This window comes from Barbus barbus, assembly GCF_936440315.1.
Source record: "Barbus barbus genome assembly, chromosome: 38".
In the NCBI taxonomy this organism is placed as follows: Eukaryota; Metazoa; Chordata; class Actinopteri; order Cypriniformes; family Cyprinidae; genus Barbus; species Barbus barbus.
The window spans coordinates 14,974,822-14,995,036 of NC_136716.1; the positions used below are offsets into that span (position 1 = coordinate 14,974,822).

The window sequence follows — 20,215 nt, forward strand, 5'->3', positions numbered from 1 at the left end:
GTTAGAAAGTTTTATTCCACAGATCCAATTTTCCTGTGCTTCTTCACTGCCAGCGCATGCCAATACACACAACAGCATCCCTACCTGTTATAGTAAGACGAGGAAAAGCAACCTTGTGTTTTCAGTGAGTCACAGGCTGGATGACATAATAGTTACTATTTTCATTTTTAAAATGTACTTCACTGAGCTAATTTCACATATTTGCAATGTCAAGTAACATTCAGTTAAAGGAACAGTTGACCAAAATATGACAATTTGCTGAAAATTTCATTTACTCACCACAAGGCCACCCAGTGTGCAAAGGAGTTTATTTCTTCATCCAAATGGATGTTTAGAAGAAATTTAACATTACACTACTTGCTCACCAATGGATCCTCTGCAGTGAATGGGTGCCGTCAGAATGAGAGATGAAACAGCTGTTAAAAATATCACAATAATCCAAAAGAAATCCGTAAGACTCCAGTCCATCAAATAGCATCTTGTGAATTGAAAAGCTGCATGCTTGTATAAAAAATAAAAAAAAAATCCATCATTATGGCATGTTAACATTTTAATTTAATTTAACCAAAATAATCCATAATAATCCTTTGACCAAGGAAAAAATTCCATCCATTCACTGTTTGTCTTCTCACATCAAAATTCATCAACTTATTTGTTTAGAACTGTTTTGGTGTGCATATTTCTCTCCTGATTCAGACAAGACATTATATTTCTCAATATTATGGATAGAGGATTCAATATTTTATGTGGATGACCCACTTGCAATAAATATGCAATGGTTTGAAGTTAAAAACAGCTTAATTATGGCTTCATTAGTTACAAACATGCAGCTTTACATTTCACAAGACATTAATTGATGGACTGGAGTCATGTGGATTACTGTGATGTTTTCATCAGCTGTTTGAACTCTCATTCTGACGGCACCCACTCACTGCAGTGAATCAATTAGGGAGTAATCCGTTCCAATTCCAGTTCAGCAATTTACATTTTTAGGTGAACAATTCCTTTAATTAAAAATACAGAAGACTGCCGTATTTGTTACTAACAGACACCTCCTCAAAACTGAAAAAGCCAACAGATACAGCAGTACATTACCATGCTGCTTTTTGGACAAGATCCACTATGTTCAGACATGCTTGAGGGGGAAAAAGTTATAAAATCCTTCATTATCCCAAAGCCCCCATACACCTGAGCCCTTGGCGCTTTTTTGCTCCTGCCAATGAAAGAGTGTGAAGAGAATCAGGTAGCTGTCAGAGCGTATCTTATCATGTCTCCACAGAAAGACCCAATATGTCTCTGCTGATGGTCTTGAAAAAAGAATGAGATCTGTGAGGTTTTTCGTCTTTAAACCACAGAACAGTCTGGACAAGTTCAGAGGATGTATGTGTGTGCTCGTGAATAAATAACTCTCATTTTGTTGTAATATATACTCATTTATATTTATCATTTACACCGTTGCTCCGAGCAGATGCTTTTTTGTGCAGAAATGTGGTCTTTTTTCAACCCCATTATCAGATGCTGCATCTTTTGGGGCTACTGTATCTACGGATGCGAGAACAAAATTTAAGATCTCATGAGCAAGGGAGCACATCACTAGGAATGCAGAATGCCGTAGCCTACGCTGTGTGTAGGCAGATAGCACAAGGCTCCAGGCAGATAGGCATCAGGCTATGAACATCCAGATCACAGCTTGCAGCTGGCTCAAAGCTAAATACAACATCCAGAGGTGACTGTCTGTGAGGGCAAATGCTGAAAGATTGTTTCATTTTAAAGATACAGATGGTTTAGGGTTCATTTCCCCAAACTAAACATATATACTTTGCATGAACATTGTGAAATCATCAACATGAAATCTTACTCAACAAAACATAATACACAAGGTTTGGGGTTGTAAGCAAACATAAATAGTTGCACAAATGTAGGTTGACATGAATAGGTTACAACAGCATCGCCAAGAGCTAAACTGAAGGGTTGATGTTTAGGCTTAGTCTCGTTTATGGTTCTCTTCTGCCCCCTGCTGACATGTGTGTTATGACAATACAATGTCAAATTCAATCTGCAGTGTTGATGATATACAACTCGTTTTTATGACTTTTTGATTATTAGTCTTTTTGTCTTGTTTTCTTGAGAAGTTTGTAAAATAATACAGCTTCACAGATTATATAATTTTTTCACCCCACAAATATTGTTTTTCTTATTTTAAACATAAAATTGTTATTTGTCTTTATTTTTATAATTCTGTCTTTTTTCTAGGATCCATTTGTAAGATGTGTTCTATGTAAATTTTTCTTGTTTTAAGCATGTTATTTATTAATAAGCATTTATCAGGAATTTTTCCAAATACCTAAAAATGCCTAATATTTGAAAACATCAAGTAGTTTACAGGGTTATTATCGTTAACTAATACTAGAACTGAAACTAAAACATTTTTGTTAATCAAAATAAATCTGAAATACAGTAATTATTAGATGATAAACCTAAACTTATATCTGTCAGCAGATAGACTCGGGACACAGAGGTAAATGCAATGCAAACAACAGGTCTATTGAAAAGCAGCAGAGGGGAATGAGATGAGCAGTCTGGGTAAGCAGGCGGGGAATGGGAAAGTCTCTTGAGGCTTATCTGAGTGTTAATGTCCTTGTTTCTTTATCCAGGGGATCCAGAGGGAACAGTGGAGCATAGGAGCAATGGAGAACAGGGATAGGAACACAGGAGCAACTGGTAGGTAGACAAAAGGTAAGTGGGCCAGGTTAGTCAACATAGAATGTTTGAGACCAGACAGTGAGTGAACGGGAGGAGTGCAGGGATATAGTGCTGCTGATTAGTGCTGACAGCAGTGATTAGCAGTGATCAGAAATCAGGGGATTGGGATCTGGTGAGTGTCGTTGGTGGAGACTGCGGTGACTGTGGTGATTCTCTGACAATATCAACATTTATAATTTCACATTTAGTTTAAAGCTGGAACATTAAAATTACTAACAGGAAAAAAAATCAAATAAATAAAAACTACAACTAAAATAAACAATAAATTAAACCTGTTAAAAACGGCAAAAGTACATATTAAAATTACCAAAAAAAAGACCAATGCAAAATATGAATAAAAAACATAGTGTAAATATTATTATTATTATTTATATTATTAATTTAATATGTCATTCTTATTATTACTATTATTTCACTGTATGCATAGGTATTCAAGTGTCACTTGTATCTATATGTTACATTCATTTTCTGCTCATCTTCACGTTTCATTGCAGAAGCTCTGTTGTTTCCTGTGCACTCTGTTGTGTATTCACCTGGGCTTGATAAGACAGGAACAGTCCTCTGATTGCCTAACCCAGCCAGCTATTTTTAGCACCTTCACCGTCCTTATCATCAAGGTAAAATAAGAATGTTGCTGAGAGGGCTTAATTACGTATTTCAAACAGATGCAGCGACACAAGTCTCATTTCCCCCGTTCCCTCACTCTCGCTTTTGGGACTCTGTAGTAATGAAACAGGAATTGACCTAAATATTCACTTTGCTTCACTATCGTTTCTAATTATTGCGCCATTACAAAACTCTATGCGTTCAAAAGCATCTAAAGCTTCAGTTGTATTGTGGGAATTACAGCTTAAATTAAAATTTCATAGTCATAATTTAACTTGTGCTCAAAGGGAACCACATTCAAAAAAAATCCAACATGTTTTTTCTTTAAGCCACTACAGTTGAATTCTACATTCAGGTCCAAGAAACAGAATTTAGTAATAATAGCAATAAAAACACCCTTTCCCTTCTAACTACTCCTCAAGGTTATCCATTTATTCAGACTGTTTTATAAAGCGCACAGCTGAACAGCTCTCTGCCATGGCTGTATTCCAATCACAGCTCTCACAGCAGCACTGTTTAACTCAAGTACACACAGCAGCAGTGCACAGCAATTAAAACTCAAAATTGATTTTTTTTGTTTCTAGAACTTTTTTTTTTTTTTAAAGGCAGCCAAGGTGTGGAAAAATTTAGAATTACCTATTAGAATTTTAGACGAAAATACCAAGTTAAATAATTAACACATTTTTAATAAATGTTAAATAAGAAAAATTTTAAATAAGAAAAGAGAGAGAGAAAGAGAGATAGAGTAACATTATGTTAACATTAGCGCTTTGTAGGTATATCGTGTTATAATTTACAGAAAAAAGTGTTAGTATTTTTACCCTACTGAAAAATAAATATACTAACATGTATTTGAAATACATTTATGTAATGCTAAGTATACTACAAATACATATTCATGTGCTTAATAAAAATACCTGGCAATTGTACTTTTAGTATAATAAATCAGTTTTGTGCTTAATGCACTTTAATTGTGCAGAAGTAGTGCTTAAATCCAACTAAAGATATACTGAAGTATGTGCTAAAGTGGAACGAGTGCAGGTTTACTTTAAATATCTTGCATTTAAAGAGCATACAATCCTCATCAATAGTGACACTGAAATACAATTTATGCTTAATATTAAGAAATGTGCAAGTAGTACTCCAAATAAAGTTTAATTATACTATTTATATCAGTAAGCCTCAAGCGATATGTCAGTAGAGATTTGAGATATACTTAGCATTAAATAAATGTATTTTAAATATATTACTCTTTTACGAGGGTATTTACAACCCTAAACTTGCATTCTATCTTTTCATAGTCATCGTAGTTATAAAATAGTCAGGCATTTTAATCAGCTTCACAGAGGGCCTGTAAAAACCCACCCTAAGAGACCTATGACCCACTTTAAATGTTAAAACAGAACACGAACCATGCCAAAATGCCATCCAATACTGCCCTAAAATGTTAACACGTTTTTACAGAGAATTTCTTGCGATTCATTTTATAATGTAAATTTAATAAGCTTTCATTCAGCCCTACTTTATGCTATGCATCTTTAAAAACAAGAGCTGTGGTATTTTAAGTTTATGAGTATTAGCTAAGAGTGAGTGCTAATGTATCTGTTTGGTGTCAGTGTCTGAACACACAGTCCGCTTACTATCAAACTTACACATGTCAGACTCAAACAAAGTTTTTAAGACTAAACAGCTCAGGTCATTCCCTGAGTAAGACCAGCACTCACAAGCCGACTAGCGTCTAACCGGCTGTAATTCATATGATGACGGCTTCCCTAACATTCATTCAGAAAGAGACTTTTTGCGCAGTACTTTCTAAAAAGTAACAAAATGGTATCTACAAAATGAAAACTGTTTTGTATGTAGCTTTCCTGGGACTTTCAGACCTCAGTATAGATGGGGAGGACCGCATTCACTTTTTGAAAAAAGGATGAGAGGAGGAGAGAAATAAGGATTTAGAGGGGAGGAATGAACAAAACATTTGTTTGTTATCAGAGGACCTCTCTCCCAAGGTCTCCCTGTAGAGCTTCTGACCAGAACGCCTCTTAGAAAGAGATCAACCTCCCTGCGGCTTCACTTGAACAGTCCACTACAACCAGAAAACACCAAGCAAACAGACTCCTAACGAAGACCAATCTGAGCGGTTCAGCCCAGAACTCACCTGGACATCAGCGGAGCCCTGGAGCTACACTAAAGGCCTCAGTTCACAAACACCGCAAAAATCCTTCCTCCTGAAAGTGAAGATGATAAAGAGGATGGTGTTGCTGCTGATGCTGTACTTTAGTTTCAGCTGCTTCATGCCACACACGGAAGGCATGTTTGCTGGATCTCATTTCTGCTCATTCAATGGTTCAACTCGCTATTTTTTCTGCAGCAAGGTCCATGAGATTCCAAGCTATATACCAAAAAATACTACATTTGTGTGAGTATAAACACACACACACACACACACACAAATGCACAATAAAATACATAGTTATGAATCTCACATTAGATTCTCACTTCAAATATTTTGATGTTGAATTTACAGTATGTGTTGTTAACTAAAACTATTTAAAAATTTGTCTTCGTTAATTGAAATAATATTAATATTAAAATATTAAAATAAAATTAAATGATGTTATATATTAGATAAATGTTATAAATAAATAATTAATATATATTATTATGTTATGAATAATTAAAATAAATAAATATTAAATATTGGATAAAAAATCTAAATGTTGTCGTAACAACTAGCTGAACAAAAATAAGTTCTAAAATTACTCAAATTAAAAGAAAATTACGAAAGCAAATATAAAATAATATAAAACTGAAAATATCAAATTAACAGTTAACTCAACATATTAATAAATATATAAATAATACCAAAATAACACTGACATAGTAATGTGTATGGTAAAATACAAGTAGAAAATGTAGGTACATAAATCAGTATAATGAATATTTATTAAAAATTACAATAAAATGTTACTACAAAATATGAACAATTTTCATTTATTGCTTACAATTATTTATTTAACATTTTTTGTAATTCAAAACAACCTATATTGTATTCTTCAATCATTATATTTTTTATGAAAATTGATTGTAGAGATTTATGCACTACTTTTCTTAAATTTATTTTAAATAAAACAAAAAGATTAAATAAATAAGAATTTTAATTAAAGTTTTATAATAATAAAAGTAATAAACAACACTGACAACTTGACAGTCTAATTAAAAACGTGAGATTCTCAGTGACATTGTTATTGTTCCAGAGCTTGTTATTGTGGTTTGAAGAGAATGTGATTGACAAAGAATTCATGTTCCTTTTGTGAGACCCAGAATATTTTTTGTAATCTCAAGGCTATTGTCCCTCATACAAATTCTCAAGCCCGACATGGGGGAGTATGTTTTTCATGTATTGCAGAAGTCATTTGTTATTTCAACCAGTCCAAAAAAAAAGAGAGAGAGGTAAATGTGAAGATGAAATAAATCCATCGTTGACTCCTCAAGCAGGTTAATCGTGGATTCTGTTTCTGTTTTGAACTGACTGCCAGTCAGTTTAGATAAGGTTGCCCAACTCAATCTATCTAAAGATGCCCAGCTGGATCACACATTTCAACCTGACAGGGCCTTTTTGTGCTCTGAGCCTCACTATGACTACCAAAGCTTTGTGTTCATTACTTCACAGACTTCTTTACTTTTCCTTTTTGGAAAAAGCATCAAGAGCTTTTCACCTTGTGTGTTTCAGCATATCAGACTTTCTACTCTGCATTGCAAGAACGAACAGTCCTGTGCTTGATAGGAATTGTTCATGCTGCAGATGTTTTCTCTCTTTATAACTGTAAATATCAAGGCTAATGTCTCTGAAACATTACATACACCACTAATGACACCAAACAGAATCACAAAAATAAAAATATCACTCGCTTTCAAACACTTCCTCCATCAGCTATTTAGATAAACCCACCCCAAACTCAGTCAGGGATAAATTAAGTAAGGATAAAAACAGTCAAACTATGATATAACAAAGATATAGTGATTTTTTCTAATCTTTAATATCTGTATCTCTTGTACCAGATTTACTTTCCTGCATGCTTTACAAGGATTCTTGTCCGGAGTGCTTTGTGTAATTGTGCTGTCTGCGTTTCTGAGGGATTACAGGAATGAATATCCACAGGGAGAACACACAGACACTAATGGCAACGTGCAATAAGAATTACACAAAAAATCTTGACAGTAAATAGATTATTTGCAGTCTGTAAATAGGCTACTGGTAATTGTGTTTCCATTTCTCATAACATTTTGCATCTTGAATGACCTAGTTTCTGCTATGACTCATTCTGCTCATGCTAACTTTCATGAGAACCTATTAGATTCCTGAAGTGGAAGATTGGTGTAAGTTCACAAATATACTTGGAAAGAGTTTTAGAGCACACACACACACATAAACAGATACTCTAACTTTAAACCAGTCTGATCTCATGAGGAAGTGAAGCTAGTATGCTTATGAGAGAACAAATTTGTATAAATTTGTGCAATGTGATTTGTATGGAAACATATGATTTGTAGAAAAAAAAAGCAAGCATGAAGGTCTGAATTCAAGCCAGTTAGCCAACAAATAAAATGTAATTTTGTTTATTTCAGCAAAACAGTTTTTGCCTGGAGTCAACATTATAATCGGGTGGAGACGGACCACTCATTTAAAAATTAATAGGAGAATTTGTAGCATAATTTCCATTTAAGTAAAGAATGTTCGTGTGCCCATAAAAAATAGCTGTCTAAAGGTATCAAGGTATCATAAAGGTTAGCAGAGTCTACTAACTTGTTAAACTAGATACAAATTAAGTGATTGGTAATCTAGTGAAAGCAAAAATATATAAATAAATATATAAAAACAGCCATACCTGAAACAGACGTGTCAACTTTTATATAGGATTGCTTATATTGTCACACTCACCTCTGAGTAGACTGTGCTATTTATAACTGTAACACATTGATGGTAATGAATTGTTGGATGGTGAATCACATCTCTTCTGTCTAATTTTGAGCAGGGAGATCAAACAGACTCAGATCAGAGTGCTTCACCGTGCAGTCCTGTCTGAACTACACGAGCTGAAGAGAATGTGAGTGCAAAGAGTGAAGGACACCGAGCTGTTTACTATTAAAACATGGAAGTGTATATTCAGCAAGAATGCAAATCATTCAATCAAACATTTAAAACGCAGAAAATTGCTACTGAATGCTCACAACTCTTCTTGGCTTTTGGTTTAGTTTTGCAAAACCAAAACCACATAAACACATGATATTTAGTCTTGATTGAATATGTTTAGACTTTCATATGGAACATGATGTTTAACAGTGACCCAAACACTAGAGATATGTATCACAGTATTAAAATAGTGCAAAACCTAGGATAGAATAATTGTGAATAAAAGTGTAAAAGAATAAAAGTTTTTTTTTCTTATTCAAAGAGATAAAATCAAGTTGAATTATTTTGTTTTATTTATTAAGTCAGTTTATGTATAGTGATTTGATTTCCCGTAGTGTTCTTAAAGGAATAATTTACCCCCCAACAAAACAAAGATATAGATCCAAGATATAGATGAGTTTGTTTCTTCATCGAAACAGATTTGGAGAAATTTTACATTACGTCACTTGCTCACCAATTAACCATCTACACTGAATGGGTGCCGTCATAGAGTTCAAACAGCTGATAAAAACATCACAGTAATACACAAGTAATCCACACGACTCCAGTCTATCAGTTAATATCTTGCAAAGTGAAAAGCTGCATGTTTGTAAGAAACAAATCCATAATTATGGTATTTTAACTATAAACTGTTGCTTCTCGCCAAAATTTGAGTCCCTAATAATGTTTCCTCCAGTGAAAAAGTCCATCCCCTGTTGTCCTCTCACATTAAAAAAACTAAACATATTTGTTTAGAACTGTTTTGGGATGTAAATGGTGCTTGATCTGTGCATATTTCTCTCCTGATTCAGATAAGACAATGTTTTAACTGGAGAAAGCAATTTTATGGACAGTGGATATGAATAGATATTTTAGTCAGAAGTAATTATTTCAAGTTTTAAACACCTTAATGATGGAATTTTTTTCATACAGCTTTCTGCTTTACAAAATGTTAATTGATGGACTGGAGTCTCATTCTGGACTAAACTCTCATTCTGATGCTTCCCATTCACTGCAGGGTGAACTGCATTGGTCAGCAAGTGATATTATGCTATTTTTTTCCAAATCTGTTCCACTGAAGAAACAAACTGATCTAAAACTTGGATGGCCTGAAGTTGATTACATTTTCAGCAAATTTTCATATTTGGGTGAGTTATTCTTTTGGAGAAATCATAAAACAAATAGTGCTCATTGTGCATCATGGTAATTCAGATTTTGTAATCATTATGATGTGCTGCAATCAGTTTTAAAAGCTTTAGACATTCATATAACTATTCTCCTCCTCAGAGTGGTGTCTGAGAATGATGCTCTTGTGCGAATTGAAGACTACGCCTTCTCCAACCTGACAGAGCTAAAGGAAATGTATGTTGCAATCAATTACATTCTTGTCAAAACATTGTTGCGGTTAAAACAGTATGTTAAATTTTGAATCACAATTTGTAGTAAATAATATGAAAGACAAAACAACTTTTTCTACCTATCCATCTATCTAACAGTACTATTACAAAATCAAAAAATCTTGAGATCCAAGAACATGCCTTCTGGAGACTTCCGAAGCTACAGTATCTGTGAGTTCTCTTCTGTCTTCATTACTCTTGTCCAGTAAATTCTGAATCATTTTGGTCTCATGCTGTGGTTCTGCAATAAAGGGAGTATATTCCCACAAGGGTTTCAGTCTATCACTGAGTTATTTTAAAAGTCCTGAAAGACCTCAATAAAAGCAGAATGACCTAAACACGGGTCAATATCCATATCAAATTTTTCTCACAGGAAACAAAGGCTGTAGATACAAAGACAAAATACAAATGCCTCTCTGACATATAATCCATTCATTAATCTTGTCTGTATGTGTGCGTGTGTGTTCCTTTAGGACTATATCAAACACTGGTATTAAATTCCTGCCTGATTTCTCCAAGATCAACTCTGCTGCTTTTGAATTTCTATTGTAAGTCTGTACTCATGTTGTTACTGTTTAATGTATACACTGTAAAAAAAAAAGTGACATTTACGGTAAAATACTGGAAGCTGTAGTTGGCAGAACTTTAACGTAGAAAAATATAAAATATGGCAGCAATATTTTAGGATTTACAGTCTGAATTTACATTCACAGTATGGAAATGCAATGTTAATTAAGTAATGTTAATATACCAACCTATTGAAGTACTAATATCTATTTTGTACTTTTGTAATAAACTGATAACCACCAATAACAGGTGGTGATGAGAAAGTCACATGATGAACCAAAGCACATCACAAAAGGTCAATACTGTCATGCAGGGGATTCTGGGAATGTCAATGTCCAACGACTTGTTCTTTTTCACTTCCAAAAACCAACAGTATTTTACTGAAAAATTACATTAACTGTAATTACAGCTATACACCGTATACAGTACGGAAACTTACTGTTAACCAATTAACAGGTTTTTACTGTAGCTTTTTACAGTCTTTTACTGTTAAAATCACACCCATTTTTACAGTGTATTTTTACTTAGTTTGGGTGGATTCCTATTCAAAAAACAAAACATACAATTTGTAAATATTTACAAAGAATTTATCAATATAGTACAGCTGATCTATGTTAAGTCTATGCTATATCATATCTACATTACAGTGATCTACAAGATAACATGCGCATAAATAAGATTCCTTGTAACGCTTTCCTCGGATTGACCAGTGCCACCATAACTGAGCTGTAAGTATGCAAGTGTGTGATTGATAATTCCCAAAGAGTTATTCTTTATATGAGGAATTAATAATGTGATGGATTGTTGAAAATGAATGTACACACTTAAATTGAATAAAGTTAGTCTTGGAGTACATAAAAAAACAAGCTGTTCAAACTATTTTTAAATAATACTGCAGAAAAAAAAACATGTATTGAATATTTAAATTTTTACACTACACAAAAATGGAACTTTCAGTTACCAGAATAATTAAGAGATTAAATTAACAGATTTTTACTGTATTCACTATCAGTTTAAAGGTTACTTTTATTCAGCACATTAAATTGACATTTATGTATATTTAAGATAAATGCTTTGTCATCACAGAAATTAGTTACAGTGTAAAATATATTAAAACAGAAAAGTAAAATCTTACCAACCCCAAACTTTGAAAAGTGGACTAACTTAATTTACTATTGCAGGAGATTAACAAAGAATGGGATCCGTGAAATAGCCAGCTATGCATTCAATGGTACCAAAATTGAAAAACTGTGAGTTCAATTACATCCTTTATGTATTCATAAATTAGCATCTCACATAAAACTTCTAATCTTTCATCTAATCCCCTGCTCTCTCTTTCTCACAGCTTTCTCATGGGAAACCAGGAGCTGAGTCATATCCACCCGTACGCCTTTAAAGGAGCTGAAGGCCCCATCGTTCTGTAAGCATGAACAACTCTGACTTTCAACAACAATACAACTCACCAGCTGGAGCACCACACACCCACTCTATGTCCTCAGGACAAACTCTTACACCAATGACTGTTTCACTCACACTAACCTCTTTTACCTGGTTTAGTTCAACAACACGCTAAGTACACCCAGTCCTGCGCTGGACACTGAAATTGCTGCTGTCATTACAGGGACATCTCACGTACTTCTGTCCACACCCTGCCAGAAAGCATGCTGAAGACTCTTAAGCTTCTGACGGCCACCTCTGTCTACTCTCTAAGAAAGCTTCCCAGCCTGGAACTGTTTACTGAGCTCAAGCAGGCCAACCTGACCTACCCCAGCCACTGCTGTGCCTTCAAAAACTTCAAGAAACACAAGTCAGTTACACCCTGCATCAAAAAAAAGTTAATAATGTATAATTTACTCATCCTTATATTACTCCGAACCTGTGCAGCTTCTTTTTTTTTCTTCTTCTTTTTACAAAAGGAGATATTTGGAAGAATGTTTATGCTGCTCTTTCCATACAATGTACCGTAATTAGACAATAACAACTGGTAACCATAAAAGTCTGTTCATAACTAGGCCAATATTTGGTGAGAAAATTTGGTATAATAAACATTTTCAAATGTTAAGATAACATCTATTAAGTTATGTTTTGTTTTATTAAAAGAAAGCTTATAATCTTTTCCATCACACTTCAAATAAAGCCAGTTAACCAATCAGATTTGCACTTTTGGTCAAACTTTAACTTGGTCAACTTTAGTTTGTTAAACACTATAGCTAATCCAAAATACACTATTACCAAAAGTATTGGGTCACCCCCTTCTAATGAATAGGTTTGACTAGTAATTTCCATGAGGACAAATCTTAATGTTTAAGCATATAATGATATTCTAGGGAATTGTGTGCTTCTAATTTTATTGCAACGGTCTGGGCAAGGCCCTTTTCTATTCTAACATGACAGTGCCTCTGTGTATAAGGCAAGGTTCAAAAAGAAATGATTGATTCAGTCAGTGTGGAAGAACTTGACTGGTCTGCATAAAGCAAAGTCCTAATCTCAGATGAACACCTCTGGTGTGACTTTAAATGCAGACCTTGAGCCGAAAACTCATCACCAATACTAATGATTTGTACATACACTATATGGACAAAAGTATTGGGACACCCCCTTATTTAGAACAGAAGGCGGCGCTTCCAAAACTGTGGCAACAAAGATGTAAGCATAATTCACGTATTTAAAAACTGTATTTCCATCTCTGTTGCAACAGTTTTGGAAGTGTCTAAAATTACTGTACCCATATACAAGTCATTGGTGTTTGGTGATGAGTTTTCGGCTCAAGGTCTGCATTTAAAGTGCCTACTGTCAGAGAGTGAATTTGCATTTTCATTCATCCTGTTTTTCATGCATGTGTGAACACACAATCTGCATGCAAAAATAAGACAGAATATTAGTAAAAACTAGTAAAAAAAACAGGCTGTCATGGCGATTCGTAATTATATTTTGTATACAGTATCTCACAGAAGTGAGTACACCCCTCACATTTTTGTAAATATTTGATCTTTTCATGTGACAACACTGAAGAAATGACACTTTGCTACAATGTAAAGTAGTGAGTGTACAGCTTGTATAGTGTACATTTGCTGTCCCCTCAAAATAACTCAACACACAGCCATTAATGTCTAAACCGCTGGCCACAAAAGTGAGTACACCCCTAAGTGAAAATGTACAAATTGGGCCCAATTAGCCATTTTCTCTCCCTGGTGTCATGTGACTCATTAGTGTTACAAGGTCTCAGGTGTAAATGGGGACCAGGTGTGTTAAATTTGGTGTTATCGCTCTCACTCTCTCATACTGGTCACTGGAAGTTCATGGCAAATGAACATGGCACCTCATGGCAAAGAACTCTCTGAGGATCTGAAAAAAATTGTTGCTCTACATAAAGATGGCGTAGGCCAGGGGTCAGCAAGTAAGTTTGGCATCGGGCCAAAAAAAACATTTGCCACTAGATGGCGGGCCAGAACATAGTCAAAGGATAATTTAAGAAATTAATTGATGAAAAATGCAAATAGAATTACCTGTGACAGACTGTTACAGTGTCTTTTGTAACTGGTAGTGAGCTGTTACTCTGTGTTAAATCCTGTAGGAGGACAGTCATAAACAAAAAGCCACATTTGTGTGGCGGTGTCCGGCAGAGTATATGAGCGGAGTGGAGCGTCAACAATTTCCCCTCCATGCTCCGAGCATTTAATAATCACTCTGCTCCGGGAATTTCCCACTCCGCACTCACTGATATCAGAAACACTACTCCGCATCTAAAGTATTTCGGTATGTTTGAAATATCACAGTTCTATTCATCACTTATATTAAAAAATAAAATAAATAAAATAACAGGAGAGTTTCAAAGTGACTCTTGGAGCGAGTGAAAACCACGACGCTCCGACTTTTAAAAAATCCGCTCCTCGGTCCATTCAGAATCACACCAACCATGAATGCCAACATGTACTGTGACATACTGAAGCAGAGACTGGGCCGCAGGGCAGTATTCTAACATGATAACGACCCCATACACACGTCCAAGATGACCACTGCCTTGCTAAAGAAGCTGAGGGTAAAGGTGATGGACTGGCCAAGCATGTCTTCAAACCTAAACCCTATTGAGCACCTGTGGGGCATCCTCAAACGGAAGGTGGAGGAGCGCAAGGTCTCTAACATCCACCAGATCCGTGATGTCGTCATGGAGGAGTGGAAGAGGACTCCAGTGGCAACCTGTGAAGCTCTGGTGAACTCCATGCCCAAGAGGGTTAAGGCAGCGCTGGAAAATATTGGTGGCCACACAAAATATTGACACCTTGGGCCCAATTTGGACATTTTCACTTAGGGGTGAACTCACTTTTGTGGCCAGCGGTTTAGACATTAATGGCTGTGTGTTGAGTTATTTTGAGGGGACAGCAAATGTACACTGTTATACAAGCTGTACACTCACTACTTTACATTGTAGCAAAGTGTCATTTCTTCAGTGTTGTCACATGAAAAGATAAAATATTTACAAAAATGTGAGGGATGTACTCACTTCTGTGAGATACTGTATATTATTTGAATTATATAAGTATTTAACCTTTTAAAAAATTAATATGAATTTGTACATTCTCATTTGTATGTTGTTGTAAAACATAGAAATCATACAGAAATCTAAACACTTCTGTACGAATCACATTTTACAAATTCATACAAACAAAGCTCTCATAAACAGTGGCATGCAAAAGTTTGGGAACCCCTTGCAGAATCTGTGAAAATGTGAATAATTTTAACAAAATAAGAGAGATCATACAAAATGCATGTTATTTTTTATTTAGTACTGTCCTGAGTAAAATATTTTACATAAAAGATGTTTACATATAGTCCGCAAGACAAAAAAATAGCTGAAATGATTAAAATAACCCCCTTCAAAAGTTGGTTCTTAATACTGTGTGTGGTTACCTGGATGATCTTTTTTTTTGTTTTGTGACGGTTGTTCATGAGTCCCTTGTTTGTTCTGAACAGTTAAACTGAGCACTGTTCTTCAGAAAAAATCCTCCACGTCCTGCAGATTCTTCAGTTTTCCAGCATCGTTTGCATATTTAAACCCTTTCCAGCAGTGACTGTATGATTTTGAGATCCATATTTTCACACTGAGGATAATTGAGGGTCTATTAAACACAACTATTAAAAAAGGTTCAAACATTCTCTGATGCTCCAGAAGGAAACACAATGCATTAGAAGCCGGGGGTGAAAATGTTTGAATTTGAAGGTCTTCCGGGAAACATGCAAGTATTTTCTGTTGCTTCTGAAGGGCAGTACTAAATGAAAAAAAAAAAGAAGAAATTTTAACAAAGTAAGAAATATATGGACATTTTCATCCTGTTCAAAAGTTTTCACCCCCCGGCTCTTAATGCATCGTGTTTCCTTCGGGAGCATCAGTGAATGTTTGAACCTTTTTTAATAGTTGTATTAAAAGTCCCTCAATTGTCTTCAGTGTGAAAAGATGGATCTCAAAATCATACAGTCACTGCTGGAAAGGGTTCAAATATGCAAACGATGCTGGAAAACTGAAGAATCTGCAGGACATGGAGGATTTTTTCTGAAGAATAGAGCTCAGTTTAACTGTTCAGAACAAACAAGGGACTCGTGAACAATCATCACAAAACAAAAAAATGTCGTAGATCATCCAGGTAACCACACACACTATTAAGAACCAAGGGTTCCCAAAGTTTTGAAGGGGGTTATTTTAATAATTTCAGCTATTTTTACATCTTTTATGTAAAATATATAACTCAGGATAGTACTAAATAAAAAATAACATGCATTTTGTATGATCTCTCTAATTTTGTTAAATTTATTCACATTTTCACAGATTCTGCAAGAGGTTCCCAAGCTTCTTCAGAAGACTTGGGAATATCATGCACGAGTCATATCAACTAATTTTATGATGCCTTTTATTGTAATTTTAAGAGCTGGTCACCATTCACTTTCATTGTCTGGAAAAGAGCAGCATGAACATTCTGCTAAACGTGTCCTTTTCAGTACCTTAAAAAAAAAAGACATAGATGTTTGAAACAACATGAGGATAAGTAAATGTAATTTTTCATTTTCTTCCTTTAATAGTGAAAGCACAACTGTACTTGTTCACACAGGTTTGTGAAGAATCAAATGTGTAACGATTCTGGTGCCCACCTCTTCGAACCATACTTTTTTGAAGACCACTGTAAGGATGTAATAGAAGTGACCTGCTATCCCAAACCAGATGCATTCAACCCCTGCGAGGACATCATGGGTTTTACATTCCTGCGTGTTCTGATCTGGTTCATCAGCATATTGGCCATCGTGGGCAACTGTGCTGTCCTCCTAGTGCTCCTTACGAGCCGCTACAAACTGACTGTTCCCAGGTTTCTAATGTGCCACCTGGCTTTTGCAGACTTTTGCATGGGCATTTACCTGTTGATCATCGCTGCCAAGGACATTCAGACACAGTCCCACTACTACAACTATGGCATAGACTGGCAGACTGGAGCTGGGTGCCATGCGGCAGGCTTCTTCACAGTTTTCTCCAGCGAGCTGTCTGTTTACACTCTGACTGCCATTACCCTGGAGCGCTGGCACACCATCACTTACGCTATGCAGCGGGAACGCCAGCTGCGCCTGCGCCATGCCTGCACAATAATGGCGGCTGGGTGGCTTTTTGCCCTGCTGACTGCTCTGATGCCCATTTTGGGAGTGAGCCGATACAGTAAGACCAGCATCTGCCTGCCAATGGATGTAGAAACGATGATTTCACAAGGTTACGTGATGCTGTTGCTCCTACTCAACGTAGCTGCTTTTCTAATCGTATGTGTCTGTTATATGAGCATCTACCTGACTGTACACAATCCCACCTTTGTTCCTGCCAATGCAGACATGCATATAGCAAAGCGCATGGCTGTGCTCATCTTCACCGACTTACTGTGCATGGCTCCCATCTCGTTTTTCGCCATCTCTGCATCCTTAAAGCTACCGCTAATCACCGTCTCTCATGCCAAAGTCTTGCTGGTGCTTTTTTACCCCATAAACTCCTGCTCAAACCCGTTTCTCTACGCCTTCTTCACCCAAACATTCAAGAGGGATTTCTTCATTCTGACCAGTCGATTCGGCTGCTTTAAAACACGTGCGCACATTTACCGCACGGAGATCTCTTCGGGGCAAAACGGAGCCATGGTGCCTTCGCCAAAGACTAGTGATGGAACACTGTATTCCATGGTACACGTCGCCCAAGTGCACTGATCGCTAACTCACCAAATACAAGTCCACCAAAATATGCTGCTTGGAAGCCGAAATGAGGAAAAATAAGGAAAGACGTGGAATCTGGATATGAAATTCTGAATCTCATTTTGATTTTGTGTACTTACAGTGCTTGACCTCTCGAGTCAAATGATTCAGATGTCTTTAGAAGTATATACTCCATTCACAAGATGCTGCTTGATTGGCCTTTGGCATATCCTGCATGGATTAGTGCACAAAAACTTATTAGGCGATATCTTTAGCATGAATAATGTAGATCTCTACATCTTTCAACAAGCATGCAGCATTACATATTGTCAAATTACGTAATTCATTCTTCTGTAATGAAAAGCTTGTCAAATCTAAAGGGTTTATGCAGCCAAAATTTTCGGCATCATGTTTTTCAAAACTAGTTTTTCATTGCAGAAAACAGGATGCTTTAAGGCCCTTTAAGGCTTGCTGATTCTAGTGGCAAAGGTCAACATGTAAAAAAAATAAAGAAATACGTATAAAGAAATTGTAAACCATTAAGAGTGTGTCTTGTGTATTTGTTCATTTTATATAACCAAAAATAATAATATTAGTAAAAAATAATTACACTATATAAAAACCTTCAGATCCATTTAGATGGTTTGGTTTTTTGTATTATTTCAGTTCTCATGTGTGCTGAAACTGAGAAGACATTCATAGCCCTTGCCATCACCCACTCTTATCACAAATATTTCAGTCCTTTAGCAATGGAATAATTTGTTCAAGGTCACTATAACCTCGCAGACCAACCACAGTATGAGAGAAGATGTCTGAGAGAGTATGAGAATTTTAAGTTGAATGGATTTATGGTACAACCGATGAATCCTTCACTGGACATTCATACAGCAGAGTCTGCTTCTGCTTTACAAGAACTGAGGCATGATTTCAAACCCAAGTTAGGAGTGAGTTTCTCTCTGTCCAAGACTTGACTCTGTTCTTATCTTTGCACCTGCAATAATGTTTAAGCTCTGAGACAGAGAGCTGTTGTTCTGCTACTTTATTTTTTTGGCAGTAATGTTTGCCTCAGTGTTGGAGTGGAGCAATGGGAGTGTGTGGCAGTTACAGCAGCTGTGCAATACAGCGCCCTGAATTCAAACCTCAAATGGGTTGAGGAAGTTCACACAAAAAAGAAAAGAGGAATCTGCTACGAAGATATGGCTCATGTATCAAGGCCAGGGGTTCAATGCCGTAAGTCAAGGGAACAGTGGACAGCAAGAAAGCCACACACTGAGAAGACAGAGAGTAGTTGCTGCAGCCATCAAAACTTTAAAATTATTTTAAAAATCTATTTTAGGAGATGTACTTTTAAAAACCCATGTCTGTGGCTCACTATATTTTAATTCCTACACCCACAGTGAGAACTAAGATGATTATATTAATTCAGCATTATTTATATTTCTGTATACAACAAGAACACAATTCAGGGTTTCTGTGAATATCAGTTTATGGCTGCACCTGACCACTGGATGGCGCTGTAACCCACCAAAAGCATAAAGAAAGTCATAAAAAAGCACTGTATATTTGCATGTTACTCTTATTATTGCTACAGAATATGGTAGTTATACTGTGCACGGTATGCAAATATTCTGTATGCAAAGATTACCCAAGATGAACAAAGCTTGTGGAAGAACATCCCACAATGCAATGCGCTTGACATGACCTTCCTGTTAGTGTGAGAAATGATCCTGAAAGACTATTAGATGTGATTAACACCTCTTTCTTGACTCAGTGTTTGATTGAACTAACAAATGTTGACATTCTTACACAAACTGGATTAAAAAAAATGCAATAAAAGCATTTTCATTTTTTTTAAATTACAACGGGATGGAACTCGATTTGAGCTAAATATGCAACTTAATAGGAAATCTGACAACAATGTTACATAGTACTGTTTGAAACATTATCGCAATCTTACTTTTACTTACCATTTTTCCAAAAATAATACTCAGCATACTCTGCAGCCCACAAGATCCAGGGGACATGGTTGGATCCAGATCCAACTCCTCCCACCTTAAATTTACCTAAACCCACCCCATCTCCACCCCCTGATCCCTAAACCCACCCCATCTCCACCCCCTGATCCCTAAACCCACCCCATCTCCACCCCCTGATCCCTAAACCCACCCCATCTCCACCCCCTGAACCCTAAACCCACCCCATCTCCACCCCTAAATCTACCCATCTCCACCCTTTGATCCCTAAACTCACCCCATCTACACCCCCTAGATGTGGATCCAACCACGCCCCCTGGATCTTGTGGACTGCAGCGAGCCCTACTTGTATATTTCCGCAGGATTCATCAGCTAGTATTCCACATGGAACATAGCCTTAAGGCCTGTTCACACTAAGGACGATGACAATAACTATGAAGTTTGAATAATCATTCTTATTCTATGAGAATAGGAAAATTAACAACTGTAACGATAACCGTGCTACAAAGAGGAACGATGTCTTTGGA

General features: G+C 36.1%; 1 protein-coding gene across 1 annotated transcript; it reads left to right on the plus strand.

Annotated features, from left to right (window-relative positions):
- The first annotated feature begins 5,451 nt into the window (after nucleotides 1-5,451).
- Nucleotides 5,452-18,880, plus strand: fshr (follicle stimulating hormone receptor). Its single transcript, XM_079397233.1, has 10 exons — nucleotides 5,452-5,788; nucleotides 8,406-8,477; nucleotides 9,830-9,904; nucleotides 10,039-10,110; nucleotides 10,413-10,487; nucleotides 11,154-11,234; nucleotides 11,688-11,756; nucleotides 11,852-11,926; nucleotides 12,128-12,313; nucleotides 16,608-18,880. Exons 1-10 carry the CDS (start codon nucleotides 5,610-5,612, stop codon nucleotides 17,728-17,730), a joined length of 2,007 nt encoding a protein of 668 aa, XP_079253359.1. The 5' UTR covers nucleotides 5,452-5,609; the 3' UTR covers nucleotides 17,731-18,880.
- Nucleotides 18,881-20,215: the final 1,335 nt, after the last annotated feature.